Source organism: Antechinus flavipes, chromosome 1 (assembly GCF_016432865.1).
Source record: "Antechinus flavipes isolate AdamAnt ecotype Samford, QLD, Australia chromosome 1, AdamAnt_v2, whole genome shotgun sequence".
NCBI lineage: Eukaryota > Metazoa > Chordata > Mammalia > Dasyuromorphia > Dasyuridae > Antechinus > Antechinus flavipes.
Window position 1 is genome coordinate 564,780,291 of NC_067398.1, and position 16,954 is coordinate 564,797,244.

Here is a 16,954-nt window from a genome sequence, read left to right on the forward strand (position 1 = left end):
GTCACCCAATATTTTCATTCTTTCCTTCCTCAATCAAAACCTCTCAAGAAAGGTTCTTATAAATTCATTCACACTGAGATGTAAATGACTGACAAAGCTAATGAGTGTCCCTCCTATCAAGGATATTTGAATTTTAACATATGACAAAATGCTTTGGCTCAAGCCAAAATTATAAAGATCTGATAGAATCTGACTGACAACAGACTGACAAAGGTCTAACAAATGAGGTCAGACTTTGATTTTCTCAAATTCACAGGACTTTTTTTCTAGGTGATTTTCTGAGACAGAATATTTCTTACCAGAACAGATAAGTAATATCCCAGACTGGAGGATAAGGTATATTTATTCTCAAATTTAAATTATTTAGAGATCTAAAGGAAAAACAAAGAAATCTTCATATTTATCTATATCAAGACTCTCTAAGCACCCTGATAAGGTATGTGACATAGATAACCTGTGAGCATGTTTACATGTGCACACCCCCCCAAAAAAAAGGAGTTAATCAATACTGACAAAAATACTTAAAATATGTAATAGAAATGTAAGCATTATTTTTTTGCTTTTTTTCTTGCTTTTGCTCTATCACATTTACCTTAATACTAGAACAGTTAATTACCTGCAAAGCTCCATTTTTGCTGAAAGATGAAACACACTGCATCAATCGACTTAATTCTTCAGACACGGCTTCCACTATTTTAGACAATACACGAGGCACTAATTCTTTAGAAATGTTGAACACCTTATAGAATGTTTCAGACAAGAACACAATATTTAGTATGCTACTTATTTGGTATTTCATACACAAACATAAGATGAGGAAAAAAATTAATAAAACTCCTGCTCCTGCTCCTTGAGGGTCTACTGGGCACTTTTTATTTTGTTTAGCTATTGATCTATTATCTAATTTTTTTTTTTTAATTTTCAGTTCCAAATTCTCTCCCTCTCTCTACTCTCTTCTCTACCGAGTAAGGCAAGAAATATGAGTCATGCAAAAAAAATTTATAAGAACATATGCATTAAGCATGAAATGAAAAGCAAGAGAAGAAAGGAAAAAATAAACATGTTTTAACCTGAGCTCTGAGACCATTAATTCTCTATCTGGAGATGGATATAGCATTCTACATTTCTAGTCCTTTTGAGCAGTGGTGGATCACTGTACTGATCAGAGTTACTAATTTCACCCTTACAATATTGTTACTGGGTAGAATGTTCTCTTGGTTCTGCTCACTTCACTTTTCATCAATTCATCTTCCCAAGTTTTTCTGAAACCATCCCCATAATCATTTCTTATAGCAAAGTACTATTCCAACATATTTATGTTCGGTAGCCTATTCTTATCCTAACAGTTGGATTTGGGAGCTTATCAAACCCTAGATTAGTGTGTTCATTTGCTTCTGTATATTGCATATCTAATCTATTCCACTGATCTACTATTCTATTTCTTTTATTGATGTCCAGTCATTTTCAATTGTGTACAACTCTTTGTGACCCCATAAGTTGGGGATTTTTTTTGGCAAAGATACTAGAAAAGTTTGCCAATTTCTTCTCCATTTCATTTTACAGATGAGGAAACTGAGACAAGCAGAGTTAAGTAACTTGCCCAAAGTCACACATCTAGTGTCTGAAGCTGCATCTTAACTCAGATCTTTTGACTCTAGGCTTTTATCCACTGTATCACTTAGATGGTCTGTTTCTTATCCAGTACCAAATTGTTTTGATGATTACTTTGTAATATAGTATGAAATATAGCGAGTACTTTTTAAAAAAAGAATCAAACTTATGAACAAAATAAAGATTTGAGCTTTAAATTCTGTTATCTGAAAATGAAAAATTTAAAGTTATTTTAAGAATATATGCTAAGTGAACATAATTTAGAAATACAATTTATTTAGGATTTATAATCCTCTAACTCTAAAAAGGATATGAGTAGGTTTACAAAATTAAAAACATTAAAAAAAATTCTACCCAATTAAAAACAGAAAACATATTAAAAGGGGAAAGAAGATAGGTGTTAGCACGCACAATGAACTTCCGCTATGTACTGAATTTAGCCTTTAGCTTCTTGGTAGCTAAAGAAAAACAAAGAATGTATTTGTCTTTCTGTTTGATAAAAAGAGACCATACAAGTTTGGCAGTGGGAACTAACTTTTTCTTGGCACTGAATGAATGTAAGAAATTTATTATGTGACTTCTCATACAAAATTTTCTGGTTTGGCATAGTTTTGCAAAATACAAAACAATAACAAAAAATTCTTTTTTCAAAACCTCTAGAAATTCTTATATAAATCCTCTAGAATTATTGAGGGCAAACTTTAAGCAATAAGTTTAAGTCAAGACTTTGATTTTTGGTGGGCTACCAATATAGAGTTATCTGTATTTCCCAAAGTTATCTCTCTCAAATAATCAGGTATTCAAGTAAACCTTTGGCAAATATTGGATCATAGTCAATTCAGTTTTCTGAGGGCAGCCTAAGGTATTGATAGTCTACATTGTTGATTAAAGAAAGTTCCATCCAGTGATTTCCTGTGTTCAATCTCTCCAGAGATAGAGTGATAGACTTGAATCATTCCCTCTTCCTGGCTTTTATCTCTGGCTTTATAAGGATCCTTTGTCTTTTACAAAACCATAAATGAAATTACCAGGATTCAATGGTACCTATATGTGAACTTCCAATGTAATTTTTTTTTTTTAGTTTAGTTTCAGGAAAATATTTGATATTACAGATGAACTTATGTGTTTTCTTTAATGGAAAAAGTGAAAACTAGGTAACAAAAATATTTCTCTTTTTAAAAATGGCCTACCAGAAAACTTAGAACAAAATTCAGTGTTGTACTATAATTATCACTTCAGGAAAGTAACAAGCTACTTTTTTATTTCTCCTAAAATTTCTGATTTTACAATTCTGAAGTTGGAAGAGACTTGAGTTTGTTACAAAACTTTCATTTCCTAGGCCTAAGACAAGTTAGATGATAATTAAATCTTATCTCTATTTATTCTGTTCTGTATTATGTTAAATTTGAAAGTCATTGTAAATCTTTTTGGAAGTAGTTGGGAGTATAAATCCAAATATTTACTCTTTGGAGAATTTATAGGAGAATTTCATCCAGCATGAGAAGACAAGGATATATTATGATTTGTATCAATGGAAGTAGCACATAGATGAATGAGTTCATAGAGTTACTGAAATTATTAAGTATTTTGAAGTACTATGGAAAACACTTACATCACTGCAGAGAATGTTTACAACACATAATTTCTTTTCTCTTCCTCATTCATCTAGTGATGTTGCCTATAAAAACTTGTGGTTCTTCTAAGGTGATGTGTTGGCAAAACTGTGAGTCTAGATTGTGAAATCATTGAATGAAAACAGGTAGTAGTAGGTGGGGGTGGTTGTGGTCTTTGCATTGACAAATTATACTACAAGACTATTTCTGTTTCTCTTTTGAGGTTCCTAAGAAGAAAATGTAAGCTCCTGACATGGATGTTAACTCATAATTTCTGAAGGTAATGCTTTATATGGAGGGAATTTTTAAGAAATGAATTAAAAGCAACAATTACTATTTATAATTCTGGGTCACCTGGGCCTACCACTGACAGAAGATAATAAGAATTTGATGGCAGATTTTAGTGTGTCTTCTTGAACCAACATAATATTGCTTGTTTCAATGTCTCTAAAATGCCAGTACCATTTAGAAATTCCAACTGTTAGAGATGGATATGCGACCACATAAGTAACTCTTATTTGCATACTTTGCTAAAAAGAGGTTAGTGAATTTTCCAAAGTAAGTTAGATGGGTTTTTTATATATGATTTTTTAAAACAGGAAAATTATTTTTCAATCCCTTATTTTCTTTACCTTCTTCAAGTACAAATGATTTTATCATTAAAAGGGAATTTTACATCAAAATCTCAGAAAGCAAATTTAAAAGTACAAAATAAATGGAAATGGAATTGTGATTTTTAAAAAGTGTACCCAAAATTAAATATAACTTACATGTATGCATATATAATATATTTATATTATACACACAAAATGTACCCACGCTTATGAATTTGAAGGGAGTGGGAAAAGCAGGGGGGTAAAAGATTTAAATGTTGATAGTAATTATAAACAAATACCTAGAGACACTTACCTCAGCATGCACAGCTATTATATTAACCAATGCTTCTTTTAAATAATTCCTGACACCTAAAGCCAAAACAGAGAAGAAAAGAAAACATTCATAAAAATCCATATTGCATATTTTCTCTGTTACTATCCTACTGCACACAAAAAAATCTGTTTTTTTCTTACTTTAAAGTTACCTATGGAGAAAGAGAAAGTCATACTACCACAATGTATTTCCTTTTTAGAACCAAATGGTGAAAGGAACATTTCCTTATAGATAAAGGTTAAATAAGCCAGAAGTTCCTATCATAATCTTTTTATTTTTCTGTCTGCCTAAGGCTGCTGCTTTAACTTTTCCAGTCATTTTGCTTCAAAACTGATGTTACAAATGTCCCTTTCCTGATATCATGATATAAAATAAAGCCTATAAAATGTTATAGTTATGTTATTAATTAAAAAGCTGATGATAAAATAAGCTGGCTATTCAATTCCACAATCCCACAAAAATTTATTAAATAGGTACATAATCTGACCCCACACGCTTATTATTCTGCCAGAGGGAAAGAGCACACACACAAATAAATAAATGCAAAATATACACAAGGTAAACAAAGTAATTTAGGGAGGGGAAAATGTTGTTATTTGGGGGTGGATAGGATTGATGTTCAGGAAAGGGCTCCTAAAGGAGGTGATTACTGAAGAAACTAGGGATTCTAAGAAGTGGAATAAGGAGAGAAAGTGTTCTAGCTCTGTGGGAAAAAGAGGTCTGGGAAGGAGAATAGCCATGCAAAACAATAGATTGGAGATGAAAAAAATTTCAAATAATGAACAAGCGAGCCAGTTTGAATGATATGTAGAATAAATGAAGGGGAACAATGTGAAATCAATCTGGAAAGATAGGTTGGAGTCAGATTATAAGAGGCTTTAAATTTCAAATGGAGTTTGTATGATTTCATGGAAGATTTAGGGAACCACTGAAATTTCTGAGGAGGGTAGTGGCCAATCAGATAAATAATAAATAAAGCATTATATGTCAACCCATCTTATTGTTCTTGAGTAGTGAATTTTGGTTTTGCCAAAATCGAGTAATTATAGATGATAGTTCCAAGAATTTTGATATTATGACACCTGCTTTAAGAAAAACTTCTATACATGATTATAAGATAACTGCTATTTTTATAAAAGAATCTGGGGGTGGGTAGGAGAGAACAATTCCTCCCGGCTCCCTAAGAGTTTACTATTGCAAAATGGTTATGAGAATGATTAAAATATAAATATCACAATATAGGATATTGGATTAACATTTAATATTTCTCTTACTTTGAAGAGAAAAACTGTCCTAATAATGTGCTGATATTCCAGAAATGTAGCATATCACAACTTTTGTAGTAATTAAGATTTGGCATATCCTTCAGGGTTCACAAAGGTAGTAAACAAATAAACCCATCATGGAAAGACAGTTCATTAAAATTTTAAGGTAACACCAAAACAAATGAAGTTATCCTTTTCAGATCACGATTTTCCCTATTGTGATTTTGCTATTTTGTGGGTCAGCATAAGAAATTAAAAAGGGATTTTTTTGGGAGTATTGTGGAAGCCACAGATGACACGCAAAGGCCAACAGACAATACAGAAGAAGTTTAGAAATACATAAAATTTATGTATAATATTATATAATATCAACCTAAATTTTACAACCACGTACTGTAAAAACACCATAAGAAAAAAAGAGAAAAAACTCATTTCTTCTGTGGTACAAAGGGAAGGCCAAAAAATTTTATGTGGATTTTCCAAACTGCAAGGGCACCATGCTGCCCCTCACTCCTGCGTTGTGGAAGGGATGATGGTACCTCCATATGAAGTGAAGACTAATTCAGAATAATTTTCACTAAAAATAGTTTAAATAAAGCTAGTAATATACTTTAAATTACAAAGATATAAGTTTTAGGAGAACAATATTGTTTCAAAAAGATTTCTCAAAATTTTTGATCCAAAATAGTAATGAAATCTGAATTATTATTAAACTAAATTCAAAATGAAGAATTTAACAATATCTTCCCCAGTTGAAAAGTCTCATTCTGATTATAATTTTAAGACATAGGGATTTTTGAACACTCCTTTATCACTCCGAGTATGCACAATAAAAATAATACATGAATATTTACCCTCGCTAACCATCTTTGGTTCTATTAAAACACAATGTTAGGTAGGATGACATTAGAGAAGACAGTATGATCAGTTCTTTCTTCAAAATAAACAGATTAGGAAGGTAGTACATGAATTAATCTTAATTTACAAATGTGAAAACTGAGGCAAAAGAAGTTTATACCCGTTCAAAGCAACAAAACTAGGTAAGTAGCAGATTTATCAATTTAAGTGATAATTAGAAATGCAATAACAGGCTCATTTTAAATAGTGCTCAAGAACACAGATGCATAGATGAATTTCTAAGAGGCTGACTGAAAAACTGGAAATTAAAACTAAAATTAGGCAACAGAAAGCAAGTCACATGCTTTCAAACTGGGTGAAGGGCTCTTTACTGATAGTAACATTACAAACCTAACTCCCACTCGGACCCTGAGATAAAAAACATTTACTGGCAGGAACCCATAATCAGGTGCTTTTTAAAAAAAGATGCTTTAAGACAAGATAAATTTACATTACTGAATGAATTATGTTCTAAAGACAAATCTGTGAGTAGCAAGAAGTGTAGGATACTTTCAAATAGAGCAACCATAATTCAGCTGTCAGAAACTCAAAAAAAAAAAAAAAATGAGCTGCCTAATTTTAGAAAAACCATAAGTTTTACATGGATTTTGTATATTATAAATATATACATATAGTATGTGTGTATGTATATGTATATGCATATAAATGTTGATAATTAGCTTTAATCTTGGACAAGCAATAATTGTTTTATATCTAAGAGGTTTTTGCAATTGAAAAGGTAAAGTAGAAATTAATGTTATCCATTTCTTTCTTAAAACAACTTAAACTACTATGCCAGGAGATGCATATGTTATATGTATATTTATTGGGAAAAGAGAAGGGAAATAACTTGTGGTCTTCAGGATGACCAAAAATAGAGCCCCTTGTCTAACCACAAAATAGGTCAGGAAGAGTTCAATAAAAAATTTAAAGCATTAACTTGACACTTTGGAAAAGAAAAGATGGTTTACTAAAATTATTTTCTACAATATATTTTTGTGGTTTGCAAATAAAAACTAAAAATTAGCTATCCAAGGAGATACATGGATGATAAATGCAAAATTCAGTGTTCTTTGCTATTATTTCAGTAGAAATTGTCACTTGCCCTAAACTAAAATGGTCAAAGACCACTTCCCCTTCCCCCTCAGTACATGTAATGATATTTCATACAAAAAAAGTGGATATAAGCTCATTAAATACAATTTTAAGCACTTAGCTTTGAACACATTAAATTTAAGGTATCCCTGAGAAACTCAGTTGGAAGGAAGAAATGGAGGCAATAAACATTATTAAGCACTAACTATGTGCCAGGCACAGTGCTAAAATATATCCAATTTATTTACACACTTTATCTTCACATCCAATAACCCTGCGACATAGGTGCTATTATTAATCCCATTTTATAGATCAGAAAACTAAGGCAGACAGAGCTTCAGTGGCTAGCTCAGGGTTACATAGCTATTAAGTATCTGAGGGTTAAAGTTAGGGTTCAATTTGACTACAGATCCAGCTATAAAATAGAGACTCACTGCATCACCTAGCTGTCTGTAGTTTGATATGTTCAATAGGCAACGGTAACAAGGAGCTAAAGCTCTGGGGAGAGGACAGGGCAGAATATGTAGATCTGTGAGTAATCTGGGTATAAACATGAGAACTGATGAAATTTCCAAGAGACGATTTGTAAAGAGAGCCAAAAAAAGGGCTTATGAGAGAAATCCTACTGTGTGTGAGTGTGTGTATATGTGTATGTGTGTTTGAGAAATAAATGATGAGCCAACAAAGTAGACTGAAAAAGAATGGTAAGACAGGTAGGAGGAGAACTAGGAGAGAGTAGGATTGTAAAAATTTGTGACCATAAGAATGGTCAACAATGTAAAATGAAGTAAATAAATCAATAAGGATTACAAGTGGGGAAAAAGACCAACAGATTTGGCAATTAAGATATAGTAAAGTTGGAACCAAAACTGCAAAGAAATGAGGAGCGAGGAAATGAGAGGAAGTAGAAACAGTGAGCATATACACGGATTTTTCAAGGAGTTTGGAGGCAAAAAAAAGAAAGAGGGATATAAAACAACAGCTTGAGGAAATGGATGGCAAGGTGTAGTCATGAAAAAAAAAATTTAAAGGATGGGGGTGATCTGAGAATGTTTGAAGGGAAAAAAGGAAATAGCTGATTGGCAGAAGTTGACAAGCCCAGCATAATGGGATTATTAAAGATGCAGAGAAGGCAGGAAAGTGGGACCAAGTGCATATGTTAAAAGGTTGGTCTTGGCTAAGAAGAGCCACTTCCTTGTTAAAGACAGGAAGAAAGGAGAGAGAAAAGGAAAAGAGAGAACTCAACATCAAACAGTCTCAAATTTCTCAATCAAGAAAGAAGCCCTGCAAATGAGAAATAGCTTGAGAAGGAATAGGAATATATATGAAAGGTGTAATGCTAAAAAGTTCTTGTGGCAACTAGGAGGTATAGTGGATAGAACACTGGGTCTTAAGTCAGGAAGTTGCCATTTTAATTCATTTGTTTCAATCATGTCTGACTCTTTGTGATTCCAGTTAAGGTTTTCTTGCCAAAGATACTGGAATGATATTTTTTTCAGTTCATTTTATTAATGAGGAAGGGAGGCAAATAGGAGTAAGTGACTAGTCCAGGGTCACAGAGCCAAATATCTGAGAGGGCCAAGGTATGTCAAGGAAACAAAGGGTTAAGAGCAGGGGGAAATGTCAAATTGAAATGGCTAACTACTAGGATAAGGATGGAGAAAACACAGAAGTCTGGCAGATTTAAAGCCTGGAAGAGAGTGGTCTTGATGAGGAACAAATTAAGGAACAGACAAAAGCATTTCTCCCCAGGTAATTCTATCATGTATCTTGGGTTTGGTGTGTTTGTTTGTTTTTTGGTTGCTTGATTTCAGGTACGTATTTGGAATGTGTTATTTAAAAAAAAAAAATCTTTCAAAGATCAATTTGAAAAAGTTTCAAGTTTATAGGGGTAGTTATAACACTTAAGAAATGAAGGGCTACTGTACTTAAATTTCAAGTAGCAAATTAGTCAAGAGGTTCTTGATCTCTTTTGGAACATACAGCCCTTTGGCAGTCTTCTACCCCTTCTCAGAATAATGCTTTTAAAGGCATGAAATTAATTACTTTAGGAAATTAATTTTTTTAAAGGCAGTTTCCAGGACCCCAAGCTAAGAACTCCTGACCTCACAGAATAGAACTAACAGCTAGAAATTATTGTTGGGAGGTTGATTCTTCCATTTTGATGGAGAGAGACAACTGTGTCAATTCCCATAGAGACACAAAGCTAATAGAGGTCAAAGAAAAGAGATTCTCTGTGATTAACTGAAAGAATTCACTCCCTTAACAGAGAGAGCAAAGTCAAACAGGTTTTATCAGACCAATAAACCATTAAAATGGCAGCTCTTCATGCTTGCCACTGTCTTATCTTGTCAGTATATGAACAGTAGATCTTTAAAGATCAAGTGTAGAACTTCATAATTGTTCTTATAAAATCTCAATTTTACTAGCCCATAATCCTTGCCTTGTGAAGTCTTTCTGGAATCCTAACTTTTACTGAATGTTAACTATCTTCCCAAGTTTTGTAGCATCCATGAATAGGACAGAGCACAGGTCTTGGAGTCAAGAGGATCTGAGTTCAAATCTGGATGCAGACATTTGACACTTTAATATCTGGGCAAGTCACTTAACCCCAATTAACTCAAGGAAAAGAATAGGGCCAAGGATACATTCTCAATAGATTACACTAGCGATGCCTCTCCAGTTGACACTGAGGGTCCAGCCATTTAACCAGTTTCAAATCATTCCAGTTGTACTATTATCATCTAGTTGTACTATCATCTAGCATACAGTACATTATCTTATTCAAAGAGGAAATATTTTGAACTGCAACAGCTACATATTTTTGTTTATGAAAACACTGGACTTTTAAAAGAAAGGAAAAAACGTATATACTGGTATGTGTTCCATCAGAATATTGTGCTCTGAAAAACATTATTATCTCATTTGATTCTTACAACATATTTTTTCTTTTTTTTTTTGCTGAGGCAATTAGGGTTAAGTGACTTGCTCAGGGTCACACAGCCAGGAAGTATTAAGTGTCTGAGAACAGATTTGAACACAGGTCCTCCTGACTTCAGAGCTGGTGCTCTATCCACTGTGTCACCTAGTTGCCCCACAGTATACTTAAAAAAAAAAAAAAAAAAGATACTATAGGTATTATTAACACTATTTGTGACAGAGAAAATTGAGACTTGAAGAGATTTAAGAGTCTTACTCAGTGTCATAAAAAGAAGGGAAAGAAGGGAATGTTTTTCATATAGCACTTTGTATTTTCTATTTACTATACTAAGCTATTTATAAATATCTTATTAGACTAAAGCTAATATAGGCAAGGCAGGACTCATAACTAAACCTTTTAATATTGAATTAATGGTTTTTTCCTATTCCACCATACTATTTATACTTTAAATGATGATGATGATGATGATGATGGGAATAACTATAACAACTCATTTATGTAGCACTTTAAAGCTGCAAAAAAAAAGTTCTTAAAAAATAATTGTCTCATTTGAGTCTTAGAACAATGCTGTAAAGTAACTACTACTGTACATATTGTCCATTTTACAGATGAAAAAACTGAAGTTTGAGAAACTAAGTAATTTGTCCATGGTTACACAGCTGGTTAACAATCAGATCAGAATTAGTGTTAAGTTCAGCCCTGTTATCGATGCTGCTGCTAATAAAGGCAAAGTATAACTGTTCTCATGTGGAGTGATTAGGAAAGGCTAAGTAAATAATCAGCTTTGCTTACCTAGAGATAAGGACTAATATTCTAATGTTGTAAAAAATACTATTCTTGAGGCTTTAAGAAAAACCCAATAACTTATTATGTTTTTCACTTATATGAATGTGAAAAAAATTTCTAAACATTTATGAGCATGTGTTTGCTTTAGTGTAAAAATAATAATGTTGTGCTATTAAAAAAAAAAAAAACTACCCCTACCTACCTCTATCTAGAAAATAAGCCAAGACTAAAGAATGAAAGTGATAGCTCTGCCTTGGAAATTCCCCATGGAGACAACCACTACTTGTCTTTGCTCTGGGCAAATACTTATAGGTTTCTCCTTTCAGGTTGGGATTCCAGTAAACCAAGTTTGTACAACCGTCTTCAGTTTTGCTGACTGTTTTCTTATCCTACATTTACAACTTCTGGGTGAACAATCAATTTTACATTACTCTCATTTTTTCTCAATCACATAATTTAATAATAAAAGGACCAATGCATAGAACACTTAACTCTGTAGCCAAAGAGATGAATCCCTGTGACAAACTTTAATCCCTGATGAACTCCTTTTAAATGAAAGTGACTACCTTACATCTAGGAAGAGTTCTTTTTATATCTCCTGTGGAACATTCTCGCTCTAAGCAGTGAGTTATGTGGCATATTACCTAATGTAACCCAGAAAAACTACACTGGGAAAGAAGATTTGATTAACTGTTGCATGATGAGAACTACATATACAATTTCAAACTTGATTTCTTGTATTTCAAAAGAAAAGACTATATTAATTATGGTTAAGATGTTCTTTAAAATACAGATACATTTATATAAAAGTACTCAACTTACAATGAGTAAAGTCATGGGAAAGAGGAAGACTTGCATGTCAAAGATATATGCTACCCTTATGGGAAATAGACAGTTCAAAATCAAAATAGGATGGTTTCCTATAGATCAGGAGTTCTTAACCTTGGGTCTGTGGACTTTAAAAAAAAATACTTTAGATAATCATTTTTCAAAAATTTATGTATTCCACTTTCTGTACTTAAATGCATTATTCTTAGTAGGGGGTCACAGGCTTCCCCAGACTGTCAAAAAGATGTCCTTATAGGATAGGAACCCCTATTAGGAATGGTGAGAACTTTTAGAGATGGTAATGATAATGCTCCTTTTTGTGGATAACATTTACATTGTACTGATGACACTGAGCTTTAGAACCTCACAAATAGGACTCATAATTGTGCAACAGTCCAGCCCATATTTTCATTTAGAACAAACCAAGTTGATGAAATGAAATATACCTGTAGCCTATTACTTATAATTGGATGGACAGTCCATAGTGCTAACCCATCAATACAAGTAGCTTCTACATACACTGCAGGTGTATGCAGGTAAGTAGCAAACTGGGAACAGAGCACAAAATTTAATTGCAGGAAGACAAAAGTCTGGATTTCATATAACTTCCTTGGGAAGGTACAGTTTTTATATTTGTATCCCCAGGCCCTACTGCACATAGCATATATCTAATGATTTGTATTATTAATGTTTATTGGATAGGTTTTGGGTACAGAGCTTTTAATGATCATAAGATTCTCTCTGAAAAATAGTTATATCTCAGCACCAATATACTTTTGGTAATATTACATGGCTATATATTATCTATTGAAGAAAATTGGGATGTTTAGCTAGGAGTGAAAAATTCAGGGAAGGTGAGAGACATAACAGTTATCTTCAAATACCTAAAAAGAAATATTGAAAAAGAGATTAGATTTATTATTGGCAGAAGTAGTAGGAATGGATTAAAATTGGACAAAGAACCACTTCTTTACCCCTACTTCTCCTTGCCCCCCTCCCCTCCCAACAACTAACAAACTTTGAATCCTGCCTCAGACATTTAACACTTATTAGGCTGTGTGATCCTGGGCAAGTCGCTTATCCCCAGCTGCCTTACCACCCCCCCCCCCCAAAAAAAAAAAAAAAAGTTATAGAGCAATGTCTTCTAGGGAACTCCCTAGTTCTTCTGTGGAACATTTATGAGGAATAGTAGGCAAATGCTGCAAAAGCTGAGAATTCATAGAAGAGTAACAAATCTATGTCAGTGAAAGAAGTACTTAAACTGTGATATCAGAACTCCAGTAAAGTATTAAAGGACTAAACTAATGTTCTTGCTTTCCTAGATTCATCATGTAATGACTAGAGATAAATACCGTGACTAGGAACTAATAAGATATAGGGCAGAGTCCTGTCTAGAATGGTCATTTTAAAAGAGATATACATTTATCATATGTCCTCATCTATGGTTTATGATCTATTTCATCAAACCTATTTAAGTGATGTTAAGCAACACAAAGCCCTTTCTAATCTCTCTAGTTTTTAGCCTTCCCCTCTACTACTATTACTATGTAATTTTTTTTCTATATAACTTGTACATGAACTATTCCTTGATTGAATCCAAATTCTCTGAGAGTAGAGATAATATAATCTTTGTATTCCCAGTGCTCAGCTCTATGCATGACACTTAGTAGGTACAACTCAATAAAAGTCTGTTTGATTCACCTACTGAAAATCTTTTTTCATTTATAAAAATCTATATAATGAAACCTTTCATAAAAATTTTAACTTTTATTTTTAATTAATGGAAAAAGTCAAAGGAAATCTACCAAAATTTAAACCTAATTGATAATTTGATTGCGTTAAAAAAAAAAAAAAAGTTGGGGGAAAAACATTATTCTTTGATTATAGAAAACAACTGCTAGAAAATTTCTGGTTTAAATAATTCGAACTTATACAAAGAATTCAAACCTTTTCCATGAGCTATTTCCTGCCATTATTGGAAATATCCCTTCTTTAAGGTGAGGCCGATTTCAAGGTACTCTACCCAATGTTGTTTTGAAACACAGTATTCTTCAGACAACATTAGGTGAAATCATAAACTCTGGAAACTCTCTGGAGAGACTACCCACTTTAAAAACCACATTTCCTGTTTTTAACCCCTTTGCCCTAAATCAGTTATAAGTCCCAGTCTACTGATAAAAATAGACACAAAAAGTACTATAAATATCTCACAATGTACTTTTCTTTGGTCAAAATGAAACATTAAAGAGTTATTGAATGGTTTTTACAAAGTAAATCAAATACCTAGTTAAATGCTGATAATCCACTTTAAAGATTAATTGGCTTCAAACAAACAAACAAACAAAACAAAGCAAAACAAAAAACTCCAAAGCTTTGATAACCAGAAGTTGGTGGTTATAAATAACATAGAGCAATAGACTGAAAATACATTCCTCAAATAATTTAGCCCCCCTATTCTACATCCTTAACTATATCCTAGTTTTTCAAGTTTTCATGCCCTTGTTTCTTCTCCTCATTCTTAGGTAGCATCCATTTTTTGGACAAATTCCTAAGCATGGGTAGTATAGTAGCAAAAGTCCTGAACTTGGAGTTGGAAGTACTTATGATATTCTTGACCTCTCAGCTCCAGCTTCCTCATTTATAAAATGAGGATAATTACAGCAGCTACTTCATAGGGTCATTGTAAGATTCACACACATAAAGACACATAGACACTGCTTTGTAAATCAAAGTACCATCTAGGAGCTGGTTATTATTATTATAGGTAAGTATTTATGGAGAAAATTGACTCCAATCTTTCTTTTAACTTTCCAAACAATTGACTATTGTAGATTATTTACAAATTGCATAATAGTTAGAAAACAGGGAATTGACAAACCTGTATAGGTTTGCTCAGGAACTGATTTGGATGGGTATCTGCGAACACTAACGATTTATAATGGATGATTTTGCCACTGGGATTTTTTTTTTCTTTCTCAAAATCTCCTTTTGGTTTTAATAACTTCCTGCTTTATAAATGGAAATAAAGAAAATTCAACCTTGAAAACTGAAAACATCTCTAGCAATGAAAATAAAAGTGAAATTATTTCATCATTTATTTTTCCCATCCATAACAAAGAATATGTAGTGATCAGATTATAACAATCATGAAACTTCCTAAATTGATATCTCTCAAGACTGAAGTACAGGCAGTGGCAACTGCAAACTTTGCAGTTTTGCTAAAGTGAAAACTGTGATTTGAAATAATAACTATGGAAGCTGGTAAATAGATAGATTTTCTCTTTATGTGCTAGGCATATGTCAATGCTAAGGCACTCACTAAGGATACAAAGGCAGAAGTTCTTGTCCTGAAGAAGCTTACAATTCATAAAAGGAGCTAATGTGTACTTACTAGGTAAATATAAAAGATCTATATAAAGTAAATGCAAGATAATGAGTTGGAGAATGAGGCAAGACTTCATAGGATAGTGGTTCTTGAGCTAATCATTGAAGGAAGGCAAGAAGTTAGGTAGGAATGAAAAAAAAAATTTAAAGCTCTTTGAAGAGAGAAAATGCTCAAAGAAGAAATAGAGTGAAATAAGTAATGAAATAGGAAACCAGTTGCTGCCTCTGTTGAGTTGACTGGAGTTAGTGGGCACAGATAAGCTACATCCCTAGCTACTGAAAGAACTGTTCTTTGCTCCTACTGAGATACTATCAGTGACCTCTAAAGGATTGTGGACTGCCCTACTGAAGTAGGGGCAACTGGTGTCCTGATTTTCAAAGAAGTGAAGACAACAGAATTTTCAAAACGTGCGATAATGAACTTAATTCTGAATGTGAGAAAAATTATTGAACATCTTGAAAAGGAATTTGTGATCACAGAACTTCAGTAAGAATATGTCATGTGAAAGTAACCTTACTTCCTTTTAACAGAGTTCCTTGGTAAAGCAAGAGTATGCTATATAGTTAGTTTACCTAGACTTTAGCAAAGCTTTTGGAAAAATAACTTTAGCCAGTGCTTTGATAAAATATAGGTATTCTTGTGGATGAGATGAAGAAATGGTCAGGCACAAAGAACAATAATTAACAGTTCAGTGTTAATTAATAAGGAATTCTTTAGTGAAGTTTCCTAGTTATCAGTCCTTAATCTATTATTTATCATTTATATGAATTATTGGGATATAAAGGTATATGCTTTTTAAGGAGGAATAGCTAACACACAAGCTGACAGTTTAAATTCTGAATAATTAGAATACTGGGTCAAATCTATTAAAATGAAATTTAAAAGGAAGAAATGTCAAATCTTACATTTGAGTAAAAAAAACCCAACTTTTGAAGTAAAAGCTAAATAGGATTTCTCATGATCCGGGGGTTTCAAGAGATTGCAAGGTCAGTATATTTCATCAATGTATTATGGCATACTATAGTTCTATAAAGCAACTTACTCATGATCATATTTAGCAAGAGTCTGAAAAAGGACTGAAACCTAGACTTCTTCACTCTATATGCTTTCTTTCACACTATACTGGCTGAGGGAACTTCTAGAGGAAATAATGTGTTTTGTTACTGAAAAGTTGATAAGCATATTTTTGATGTGTGTTGATCTGGTATTTCACATTTTACAGAAAAAACTATTGCTAGCACCAAAATATTAGCAGCACTATTTGTGCTGTGTAGAACATGAGGATTGAGTCAAACATAATGTGGGAAATAATATTATAGACAATTTCTAATAAAAAAGTTTTAGATTTAAGAGCATTAAGCTCTTAAAAACATGTTATCAGTACCTATTTTTAAAAAGTACAAATTCAATTAAAGCCAAGTTAAAAAATTAAATAAACCCATTATATACTTAACTTTAACTAGGCTTTGTGAGAGATAAAAACAACATAAAATAATCCCTGCTTGTATTACAATTTTAGTCATATAATAAGAAGTAAAATTCAGTTATCTGAAGTTATAGACCAAAATAAAAAAAAAAATTTAAACAAAATGTCAACTAAGGA

At 32.6% G+C, this 16,954-nt stretch overlaps 1 protein-coding gene across 2 annotated transcripts in view; it reads right to left on the reverse strand.

Annotated features, from left to right (window-relative positions):
* Positions 1 to 16,954, reverse strand: part of EXOC2 (exocyst complex component 2) — a 210,444-nt gene that overhangs the window by 14,465 nt on the left and 179,025 nt on the right. For both annotated transcript variants that reach the window (XM_051970780.1, XM_051970781.1), the window contains 2 exons: positions 4,134 to 4,189; positions 617 to 739 (listed from right to left, as the gene is read on the reverse strand). In XM_051970780.1, coding sequence (XP_051826740.1) covers positions 617 to 739; positions 4,134 to 4,189 — 179 coding nt within the window. The remainder of the gene's footprint in view (positions 1 to 616; positions 740 to 4,133; positions 4,190 to 16,954) is intronic.